We start from the raw sequence: 11,922 nt of genomic DNA, 5'->3' as shown, positions 1-11,922 counted from the left end.
TTATGACGTTGTACTGGCAAGTCAGTTTTCAGTGGTTTAAGGTGAATGGACTGATGGGACCTGTAAGGGATTGTCTGGTCTATATGGGTGTTTTCATGAAACTGGGTTCATTTTGGTACCTGGCAGCTTTTTAGACCCAATTATAAAAGAGACATTTAGACATATTTCCTCCCAGGATGTACCTAATAATAACCTCAGATAAATGCAAAAAAATATACTCTTGCTGTGAGCCATCCCAAAAGGAATGATCTTTTAAAATAAAATATTGGGGTAAAAAATGGGACCAAAATTGGGACAGGAAAAGCTATCCAGGTGTCAGTGTATTTGAAATGGAAAACATGGCTGGAAATGGTCTTATATAGTGCTATAAATAAAGACACAGTATTAAATTTGTCAATCCTAGTGGTTTTTCTAATCCAGACATGTGGGTTTTTCATGAATCTCAGTTTCATTCCAGGTTTTGTGTGTAACCCATCGTGTCCACTGCTGTTACATGCGGAACCTGCCCATTTAAACACAAATAAATCGTGATTTTGCATCAGCAGTCATTTTTGTGAAACACTCTCCCTTGCATAATTAATTCGATTCCCAAAATATACCATATAATTATATAAAAATGTGTTTTATCTGAAAAATTACAGAAGAGGATTAGGACCACTAAAAAAAAAGGTCCAATATAAAAAATTTTTTTACTATTCTGCTGAGGTAAAAGTCAGAATTCTGAGATTAAAGTCAGAATTCTGCGAAAAAACTCAGAATTCTGACTATTTTCTCAGAATAATAATTTGAAAAAAATATTGGACCTTTTTTTTTTCTTTCTTAGTGGTCCTAATCCTCTTCTGTAGAAAAATACCTTCTACCTCATAAACCATTTATGTTTAAAATAGACCCAAAGTGCTTCCAAACTTGCTTCATAACATTAGTCTACATCTGGGTTGAATTTTTAGCCCCTCCTTCCTGTTTTTAGGTACCAGTTTCATAAAAGCACCTACATGTTACTGTTCATTTCATTTTATTGAAAATTCCCTAAAATGCATTAAAACCTAAATCATGCATTTGTTTAAGAAATGCTAAGAGAAGAAAAGTACAGATCATCTTTAAATGTTGTGAACTAATGGGAAAAAAGTTGTCAGAGAAATAAACAATAATAAAGAATACTTTATTCATTTTGTGAATTATAAGAAACAGGGTGAAACAGACAAGACAAAAAAAGCTGAATTAATATATTTTATTACCATTCAAGTATATATATATATATATATATATATATATATATATATATGTCAATATTTGTTCCAAATACAGTATAAATACAAAAAAAAGCACTTTTTACCTTCAGTTTTATGTCTTCAATGATTTCAAGTATATTCCTACTTCCAAATTTGTGTCCAGTTGAAACAGAAGTTGAATATGTGTCCACCTTCACAGTAGAATGAATAATGTGCAGTGTTCTTGGACGTGAGGTTAAATATTATGTTTAAGGTCAGTATAAATATGCTACAAACACAGGACATGTAAGATGAGGGCCGTTAAGGTTTGAGGAGTGCTGTGGGTGTCAGGTCTTACTGTGGGGAGTGAGTGGGCTGTACCAGAAGTAGTGGGGGGTTACTCTTAATCTCATTCGGTCGACACATACACATAGAAAAGTTTGAAAGATGACAGAGATAAGGTCAGTTATCAGGGTGGTCAGGTCAAATGATGCTACATCAACTGCCTTTCAGTGGTTTTCCTGCTTCGAAAATGTTAAAATAAAGAACACACCGGCAGCGGCATTCGTCTTTTCATTGCTCTTGTTCTTTTTCATTCTCATCCCTAGACTTGGGAATCTCCTTCGCTTTGATTTACTGCATGTTGTTTCCTTCTGTCAGCATCGCCTTCTCAGTGTTTTTTTTTTTTTTTGGTGCGTTTACAGCAGCTCCTTGGCCAGGGACTGCAGGACGTCTCTCTTCTCGTACAGGTACATCTGCGTTTCCCACAGCATGTCCACCAACACCGCGTCACTCACCTCGTCCAACATCACTTCCTGAGACAGCTGAGGACTCAACCTGCAGGAAAGTACAAGAGACGCATCACAACTACGGTACAGCTCTGGACAAAAAAAATAAGACACCACTGCAAAATGATCACTTTCTCTAATTTTTTTTTTTTTTTTTTTTACTTTTTATTCTAATATTTTAAATCACTTTTACAGAGAAGAAAAAAAAACAAAAACAAAAACACAATACAACAAGGGGGGATGTTGTTCCTTATGCTTTCGACTGCTTTTTCGTACCTGATCTGATATCAAGAATTAGTGTCCTTGAATATGGTCCATTTCTCCCATCTTCATTTAAAAGTTCCCATCTTAATCCTCAGATGAAATGTTAATTTTTCCATGGTATATATTTTCTCTATTTTCTCTGTCCAGCCATTGTTGTGGTCGAAGAGGGTCACTTTTGAACCAGTTCCTTGTGACTACCTTTTTGCACGCAAGAATTAAAATTTTAAATAAGTGTCTTCTCTTTTAATTACATCATCAGGTATTAGACCAAGGTAGACAGTCTGGGGGTCCATTGGAATTTTATAATTTAAAATGTCCTCCATTGTCTGACTTTCTTTAATTTTACCATTTATAGGTATGTGTTTGAGTAAAATGAACGTTTTTTGTTTTATTCCCTAAACTTTTAAAGGTGCCGTATGTAGGATTGTGGCCAAAACTGGTATTGCAATCCCATTCAAAATACTGTAGAGCGTTGGTATCCTCTCCGCCTCCCTCCAGTCTAGGAGTTGCCAGATCCAGCATGAGCGTCTACTACTAGCGTTTCTACAAATCCTTGCCACCACACCATAAATTTCATACAAAAAAATCCCCACCAGACGTATTATACATAAGTATAATATATAATAGTCCAGGACAAACATCCTGCCCACTCAAATGAAAGTTTGCGAAGATTCAGGAGATAGGCAAAGGGAAATGAGCCTTAAGTTTCACTTTTAGTACAAGCGGCACGGATCCCCCCCCCCCCGACCCCCAACGAACCGCAGACGCCGAACTACTGTATTGTTACTTAGAGCATGTATTTGCCAAACATGACACATGGTCAAAATAACAAAAAGATGCAGGTGTTTTCAGACCTCAAATAATACAAAAAAAACAGTTCATATTCATTTCTAAACAACACAATACTAATGTCGTAACTTGGGAAAAGTTCAGACATCAATATTTGGTGGAAGCTACCTTTCAACCTTTCTACCTGTCATTGATTATGGTGATCTACTGTACAGACATGCAGCTACCTCCATTTTAAGGAGCCTTGATTCAGTATATCATGCTTCTTTATGTTTTATCTCTAATGCAAAATCTCTGACTCACCACTGCACTCTCTGTGACTTAGTGGGCTGGACATCATTAACACTTTCAGTGCCATGGGCCGATTAAATCGGCTTTACGAAAACAACCTGTAAAGTGCCACGGGCCGATCAGATCGGCTTTGGAGAACACGCCATATTTGTGTACAAACAAACCATCCACCCCCATTTCTTTCTCACATTTCGATGACGTTCTTTCTGTGTCCCCCTTTTGAGACCAATCAGACGGGAATTTGAGGTCACGCGACCGAATAATATTTTTATATCTTTTTAATGTTTCTTATTCTCCGGTGTTTCATCAGAGGGAGCCCTCCATGCCGGGGGGCGGCTGTGGACTCCGGGGGCTGTGGCGCCTTCTCTCACTAGGGGTCCGCTCCTTTCTGGTGGGTGAGGGTCCCAGTTGGCCCTCTCTCACTAGTTGGGATGCGGGGCTGTGTTGCTGGTGCCTGGTTGCCAGGGTTGGCGGCTGCATCCTGGTGCGGATGGCTCCGAGACAGCGCCTCCTAAATTGATGTTTTACTTTTACTTGTACATTTTTGTTCTGGTCTACCCGTGCTCAGTCAGTCTTCTTAAGTATGTGTGAGCTTGTGGGTTTGCATGTATATGTGTGTGTGTGTGCGGGTGAGTGTGGGTGGGGGGCGGTAATGATTTTTAAACTGATATGTAAAGCACTTTGTGCTACAGTTTTTAATGTATGAAAAGTGCTATATAAATAAAGATTATTATTATTATTATTATTATTATGAATTAAGCAAATTACGATCAATAATGAATCGGCTGCGTCCGGTGCGTTTTGAATCTAATTAGCAATCGGTCGGATGTTACCGAGCGGTTTCCTGCAGGATTCTTCAAATATTATAAAAACGACGCGAAATACTGAAAAACGGCCAAATTCTATGGCACTTTTAAGGCTTATTAGCCCCTTAACTGTCTGGCACTTAAAGAGTTAACCATCCGTAGACAAAAGCAATGGTTTACGTTCATCTATAAAGTTCTGCTGGGTAAACTACCAAAATACCTCAGTAATCTTCTTTCTGTTAGCTCTAGTAGTTTCCATCTACGTTCCTCCAAGTGGTTGCTTTTGACTGTTCCCTGAGTTCTGACAGACTTTGAAAAAACAATATTTTCCTTCCATGCACCATGATCGTGGAATCTTCAAAAAACTGTAAAACTACATATATTTATTTCTATTAATGATTTTAAAAGTATCATGGAGAATGCAGTGAAGGAGGAATGTCACTGTTTTTCTTGATGCCATTATGGTTGAATAGTTATTGTGTTTTAATGTTCATTGTGTATCATATATGTGTGTTATGTTGTTTGGACTTTGTATGGCTGCTACCTTGGCCAGGCCTCCCCTGCAAAAGAGACTCCCAATCTCAATGGGACTTCCTGGTTAAATAGAGGTAAAATAAAATAAATACATTTTCAAAGACAGCTTTCACTTGTCTTCTCTCTCCATCAGTACTGTTGGATGACTTTATGCAGCTCCTGGCAGAGAAATTTAAGAAGCTCATCAATGTTTCATAGCTTGTGACCATCCATGTTCCTCCAGAAGTTTTCAAAGTGGGTTCAGGTCTGGAGATTGGGCCGGCCATGACAGGTTCTTCATCTGGTGGTCCGTCATCCATACCTTTATAGACCTAGCTGAGGCCAGGAGCATTGTCCTGATAGAAGAACCAGTCCTCAGAGTTTGGGAACATTGTCAGAGCTGAAGTCCAGTAGTTTTCAATAGCTGTTTTTGGATTCCACTTACTTTTGTGATATGTAGCAGGAAGCACTTCTACACGCTCTCATCCTCTCCCCTTTGTCTACATGTGTTCAACGAACTTTGGTTTACTGGGACTTACTACCTACATTTAATTTAATGTCTGTTTAATTTACTGTTTCCTGGTTTAATATTTGTTTGAGTTGATGAATATTCTGAAAGGTTTTGATGATTATGTTGGTGATTCTGAGTTACTGATTTAAAATAAGAAAAGTGAGAAACCATAGTTTTATGGTATTGTCTGATTATATGTCTTTTGTAGCAATGAAGTAAGCAGCTGGGGTTTTTCTCTCCAATTTAAGTTAAATACTTTAGAAATCTGACAGGTTGAGGTGAAGTTAAACCATTCTCCTGTCTGGCGCCCAACACTTTTTTTGTTTGGAGAGACTTCTACGCTACAGGTACTAATAGCACTGTTTTTGCCTATTTTAAGGAGATAGTGATGGCCACAGTAGTGGTGTTTATACTTGTCCTACTTAAATAAGACATGGATCAGGTGTTTATTCAGTAGAATAAGGTGTGCTTGTCTTGGAATTCAACAGACACAGGAATTGAATGACTGTCATCCATGCAGACATGCTGATTTCAGAGGAAACTGCAGTGGTCTCTTAATTTTTTCCAGAGCTGTATGTGCAAAACAGATGCAGAGCACTAACGCTGATACGCAAACACACACCCAAACTGGACAACAACTTACAGAACTCTGCGTGAATGAAGTGTCATACTCAGATCTGTGTTCTTTTGTTCAGTTCCATCAGAGTTACATCATACCTCCACAACTATGATGTAACAGAGCTGCAGTCTTATTTTGACCAGACGAGTAAAAGACAACTCTGCGTCTAATTCTGTCGGTCCAGATTTTAGAGAAAATACCCTCAAAGAGTTCTAGAGATGTTACTTAAACAAGAATGGGGAACATGAAAACATCAGCAGCCATTTTAGTCATTTTATATGAGATTTTTTTTATGTTAGCAGAACCAATAGGGTCTTTTAGTCTGCATTGGTATTTATTATTTATTGTTGATTACTTAAATGCATTTATTTGTAGTTGCTTTCAAGGATCTTGTATTTGTGCACTGATTTATTTATGTTTGTCACACTGCATTTTGGATGTGGGCTGATGTCTACAGTAAGCTGCAAATTAATTGCCCGTATGGGATAAAAAAAGTTTTCTGAATCTGAATCATGCATCATGATGTGGCTGTTACAGTCAAACTGTTGTGACCGAAAGCAGCAAATGGAGGAAAAAAGACCCAGAGTGTGTCAGACCTGTGGTAGACTGTATCGATCATCTCGCACCAGGCTCTGGATCTGTCCACCGCACAACCGTCAGAGTCCGTACACTGTCAGAGGAACAGAGAGGAGCTTTATAAACACACAGATCTATTAACTACAAATGAATCTACTGGTGTTTATCACAGCAAAAAACATCAAGGACGTTAAAGAGTAAATAAACCCCTGAACATTCTAGGTTTTAAATCTATATTTAATCTTTAACCTTTTCATGTACAATACATAATATTACAACTGACTAAAATACAATTTTTCTATTGGCCAATCAGGTGCCATCTGACATTACCATTGAATGCTACCATCAAATGCTCCACCCTCTTTGTAACCGTCATTCCCATAATACTGGTCTACATTTTTTTAGACATTATCTGCCTTAGAGATTAAGGGCTGGATCTACTAAGATCCCAATTTGTGTGTAGTAATTTGCTTGCATATGTAGAATTTTGCGTGTGGTGGGTGACCACGGTTTGCGGGTGATTTACCAAGATTGTTTGCACAAATTACAACAGGAGCAAAGTCTTGGAGACCACCCTATTTAAATGAGGGTTTTGCGTGCACTACTGGAGAAAATACGCTGTAAAAACTGCTCTGGGATACACCAGCACTAATGGGAACAGTGACTGGAATGATCCAGACGCAAGGAAATGTAACGTTGGAGGAGTTTAGTCATAGAAGGTATTGCACGACTCATTCATGCATGCATTTATTTTTCATTTTAAAGGTGTGTGTGTGTGTGTGTGTGTGTGTGTGTGTGTGTGTGTGTGTGTGTGTGTGTGTGTGTGTGTGTGTGGTGGGCACACATGTCTCAATAATTTTTCCTTCCGTCACTCCAAAGATGTTCACACGAGAGTGAAAAATGCGTTCTCTGCATCTCGTTTCATCATTTCGATGTCTCCTAACCACTTCCATTTTGTGCGCAATTACGCATCCAAACTGTTTGCTCCTCCTTTTGAGACATGTTAAATATAGATGCAGTTTCTATGAGCAAAATTGCTTTCGGGTTTGATAAATCACTTTAAGTGTGCTAAATTAATATATTTACATTTTCTCCCCCCACCACACGTACAACTGCATGTAAACGCCCCAAATTGCATATTCATTGTGCCAAATGTACTAACTGGATCAGAGGCACTATTTTGCACCTTTGAAAGACGCAACCCTTATTGCGCAGTGTTTGTAAATCAGTTTGTACATTTTTTTTGCGTGTGCAATGATTTTGCATGTGTTTTAATACATGCAAACCTTTGATAGATCCGGTCCTAAATGTGCTAAATGTAACATACTTTAATAACATGAATTGAAAACAACTGCTCTATGTGATGGTTATCTGATGTTTTCAATGCTTATGATAAAGTGTTATTATACATATATATCGGTTTATGTCCATTTATGTAATACATTGTTAAATATTCCAGTATAAAGAACCTGTAAAGTGAATGTATGGAATGTGCAGACAGCAGCCCCTTTTACACAGCACTTCTGTTCCAGGAATATTTCACATTTATTCTGGAATGACATCTGTGTAAATTAAATGGTGGATCATTTGGTCCCACCTTTATCACCGCTCTGTAACACCTCTAGAGGTAGTAACAGAGCCACGATAAAGGTGGAAACATGATTCTGGAACACCTCTCATTCCACAACCAAGGTGTGACGTTTTGATGAAGTATTGCATGTGTGACCCTTGCGCTGGAGGGATTTAAAAATGAGCGCAGGTCGTGTACAGCAAACAAACATATCAACACGTCCAGAATGATGTCAAACTGGGGAGACGATGAGATCTGCGACCTGTTGTCACTTTGGGTGGAGGACTCTATCCATGCTAACATTTGTGGAATGGTGAAATACGGGCTGACTCTGGAGAGGTTAGCAACACTGCTATGCTCGGGTATTTCCGATGCACAAGTTATACGACGACGCTGTACTGTGTCACCGCCCCTTTGATTCCGGAACGCAGGTCCACTGTGTAAAAGTCCAGCCTGTCTCACCTCTGTTACTCCTTTGGCTTGGCTGTGGAAATTGGTCAATGGATCTGTATGTAAAAGTGACTAGTGTTTTGAAGTAGATCTGGTAGCTCTGACGCAAACATTCCTTTGGAGTTAAACCCATTTCTCTCATTAATTCTCCCAAGTTCACACTTTGACCCAAGACTACATGCTGGAAACAACAGCCAACAAACAGTTGGACTTCATTTTTTATTTATTAGTGACTCAAACTTGGTAAAGTGTCCCTACATTTATTCTGAAGATTTATACTAGTAGACCAGTGAGGTGAGGATTGGAAAGCAGGATACATGTCTACAGACTAACCACAAATCTACACAACTAAAGCGTTCACCTCAAAGAGCAGAGATTTAGAAGATGCACATGAACACAGCGTAAAAACATGCAAGAGCTAATGAGGTGAGTTTGTCATCCAGGGTTCTAGTTCTGCATTTTCAGCATAGTTTAGCAGCTGCTGGAGACGCCTGTATTTCTACTGACAGTTACAGACAGCTCATGAAGTGTGTTCAGTCAGTGTTGTGGTGACAGTGATCCTGCTGCAGCTCTACTGTACTCACACAGTCCACCAGCATCTTGCCCAGCTCCTTGGCTCCTACGAAGCTCTTCGCCAGTTCCAGAGGGTTGGAGGGTCGGAAAACATCCACAGAGCTCACCATCACCTGAGGGAGCTTCCCTGTACACATAAAGGTCATTCACACCTTGAAATTACTACAATTCCTTGCTCTCAGACATCGGCAGAAAAAAAGATACATAAAAAAATTGTGTGACAGTTTGATGACACACTCAGCTCTCGAGACAAGACGATATTGAGATCACGAGACCAGATGATATTTCACGTTACTTTTGAGAAACTAAAATGATAAAATATATGACTGGACAAACAGACTTTTTTATTTAACAGAGTTACAAAACAATGTAGATGCAATTTGAAATGTTTTATAACTTGCATCCATGCATGACCTAAGCTTGAGCTTTTAACTGTTGAACTTCTTTCCACAAATAAAATTAAATATTTCTTTTTTTAAAGTGCAAACAGTATGTGCTAAATTGTAAAATGGCCTCATATCAGCTGCAATAAAAAGGCCAATGTTGCAGATAACTTAACGATAATAACTAGGGATGCAAAATATCGATTAATCCATTAATCATTAGTTGGTTATCCCTAATCAATCGATTAAAGATTATTTGTAAATTTGTAAATTTATATATAGAGCACTTTTCACAGACAGAGTCACAAAGTGCTTTATCAGTTCAAATCAGAATCAAATTAAGTTTACAGAGACCCAACAGAATTAATTGATAAGCTGCGATTTTCCTGAGGACCAGAATTTCTCTTTCGATAGGGTCTATAAGAATAAAAGCTAAATATTGTTTATATATTTAAGCATGTCATATTCCTTAATGATTAATTTATTGTACCACTGGATACAGTACAGGCAATGACATTTATGGAGTAGAACTAAATAAATTCTGCAAAGAAATTCAATAAAATAAATGCATCTGAAGAGGGGCAGTTTCGAAGAAATGGGCAGTTCTGACTTTGAATCACTACCTGACATGATGGAGCGAGATTTCAGCCGAGATGCCGAGGACAGGAAACAGAAACACTAGCATAGTTATTTTATGACTGAATGACTTACCGGTACCGAGGGAGACCACTATACCCAACTTCTTGACCTTCTCTCCACGGCCCTGAGATACAGAAAATTAAACAAGTGTAAAAATACAAATACTACATATTACTAAAATAAAGTGAATTAGTATCTGTTACTGCTTAAATATGCATTTATGGAAGAGCAACAGACAATTATATTAGAACACAGCTCACCTCTTCTTTTAAAGATTTGTTGTACTGGTGGATTTCTGACAGGGCGTCAAGTGTCGGATTGTTGGCCAACAGCCCCCCATCCAGAAAACGGCCCATGGGTCGGAAATATGTAGGGGCTGCGCCGCTGGAGCGGGCCGCTCGCCACACCAGCTGGTCTAGTGAGAACACAAAAAACCTGTAAAATACTTTATCATAATTCATGCGTGCTATACAAATGAGTTGACAGTGTGTTTTGACCAGTATGTGTTACAAACTAAGGGACAGATTCACTACATAGAGTAAATTAGCAAGAGGTTGTGATGGTGATCTACTAACAAAGTAAAAATGTATGAACAGAAGTAGCCACTTCATCTAAATAACAACCAACAGCATCTACTCAGAGTAGAAACCCTAAATGCACACACCTGATGAGGGTACTTTACTACAAACACAAACCGTATGTTACTTGTAACCCATCAAACATAACATGGACGAAGGTTTGCGAATGTGTTTCTGTCAGGAAACATCATGGCAGCCCAGACTAAGGAGAGGCAGCTGAAGGAGAAATTTACTGCCTTAACATTTAACATGTTAATGAAGAAATGTAGTAATTAAAAAAGAACTAAAATTCTTTAAAATTGCGACTTTTGGAATATCACTGTGGTCGAGTATACAAGTGAGGGGAAAGGCGAGGAAATGAATAAATGAAGGCATGGTTCATAACAGAGGAGATGATTGTTATTGGAAAGCCTTCTAATCATTTAGGAATGTTATCTGCCTGTGTACTCTTCCCGTCGTCCTCTGTCATTATAATCAAATCCCTCCCTTTTAGCGCCTAACCCTTGTTCTCAGCAGCGTTATCTCTGTATGACAGCCATGACAAGACCGAGACATGTGCTTTTTTTTAGCATTAAATGATGGTGCAATTGGAGTGACAACCGCAAAGCTAGTAAATCACGACGTATGACTCATTTAAATCCAGCCCTCCTCAACCTAATGACACTCCTACAAGTAGGAATAAGGCCAGCCGAAAACAGAACCGTGCCCACACCTTTCCAATGATGTTCCTACTACAGTTTTTAATGCTGAACAAGGCTTAGTGCTGGAGCCTTGTTCGGAAATCTGGCTCTAATAGTGATGTGTTTAATACCCTTCAAATGCTTATGGTCTCATCTCATCATTGTAGTCAAACACTGACACACCTTCATCTACCACCATTGTGCACTTTTTGGCAGGGTCTTCTGAGTATCCTATCATTGACACTTCCTCATCCTTATACTCAAAGTCATCCTTTTCGCATCCTAAACGTTATCCTTATCATCATCCTCACCCTTACCATCATCCTCATCCGCATCCTTATGGTTATCCTTATCATCATCCTCACCCTTATCATCATCCTCATCCGCATCCTTATCATCATCATCATCATCATCCGCATCCTTATGGTTATCCTTATCATCATCCTCACCCTTATCATCATCAACCTTATCGTCATCGTCTTCCCATTCTACGTTAATGAGACAATGGAAACATACAACACTGCACAACTGGGCCTGTTCATGAGTCAGGGTTTACATTACATCAGCCATATGCCAACTTTTAGCTGCAGGTGAAACACGCAGGGCTGGGAATCAATCAAAAACTTTCAAGAGTGGTACAGATACAGAAGCTGTAGTTTTATTTCTCTGCTCCATGGGCGCTTT

General features: G+C 38.8%; 1 protein-coding gene across 3 annotated transcripts in view; it reads right to left on the bottom strand.

Annotated features, from left to right (window-relative positions):
* Positions 1-1,853: 1,853 nt before the first annotated feature.
* pla2g6 (phospholipase A2, group VI (cytosolic, calcium-independent)) overlaps positions 1,854-11,922 on the bottom strand; it is a 29,217-nt gene continuing 19,148 nt past the window's right edge. For all 3 annotated transcript variants that reach the window (XM_030160637.1, XM_030160760.1, XM_030160678.1), the window contains exons 14-18: positions 10,241-10,395; positions 10,053-10,104; positions 8,970-9,085; positions 6,386-6,459; positions 1,854-2,045 (exon numbers count right to left, since the gene is read on the bottom strand). In XM_030160637.1, the coding sequence (XP_030016497.1) occupies positions 1,907-2,045; positions 6,386-6,459; positions 8,970-9,085; positions 10,053-10,104; positions 10,241-10,395 (536 nt within the window). In that variant the 3' untranslated portion in view covers positions 1,854-1,906. The remainder of the gene's footprint in view (positions 2,046-6,385; positions 6,460-8,969; positions 9,086-10,052; positions 10,105-10,240; positions 10,396-11,922) is intronic.

This window comes from Sphaeramia orbicularis, chromosome 1 (genome assembly GCF_902148855.1).
Source record: "Sphaeramia orbicularis chromosome 1, fSphaOr1.1, whole genome shotgun sequence".
In the NCBI taxonomy this organism is placed as follows: domain Eukaryota; kingdom Metazoa; phylum Chordata; class Actinopteri; order Kurtiformes; family Apogonidae; genus Sphaeramia; species Sphaeramia orbicularis.
This window is presented reverse-complemented; position numbering and strand designations above follow the sequence as displayed.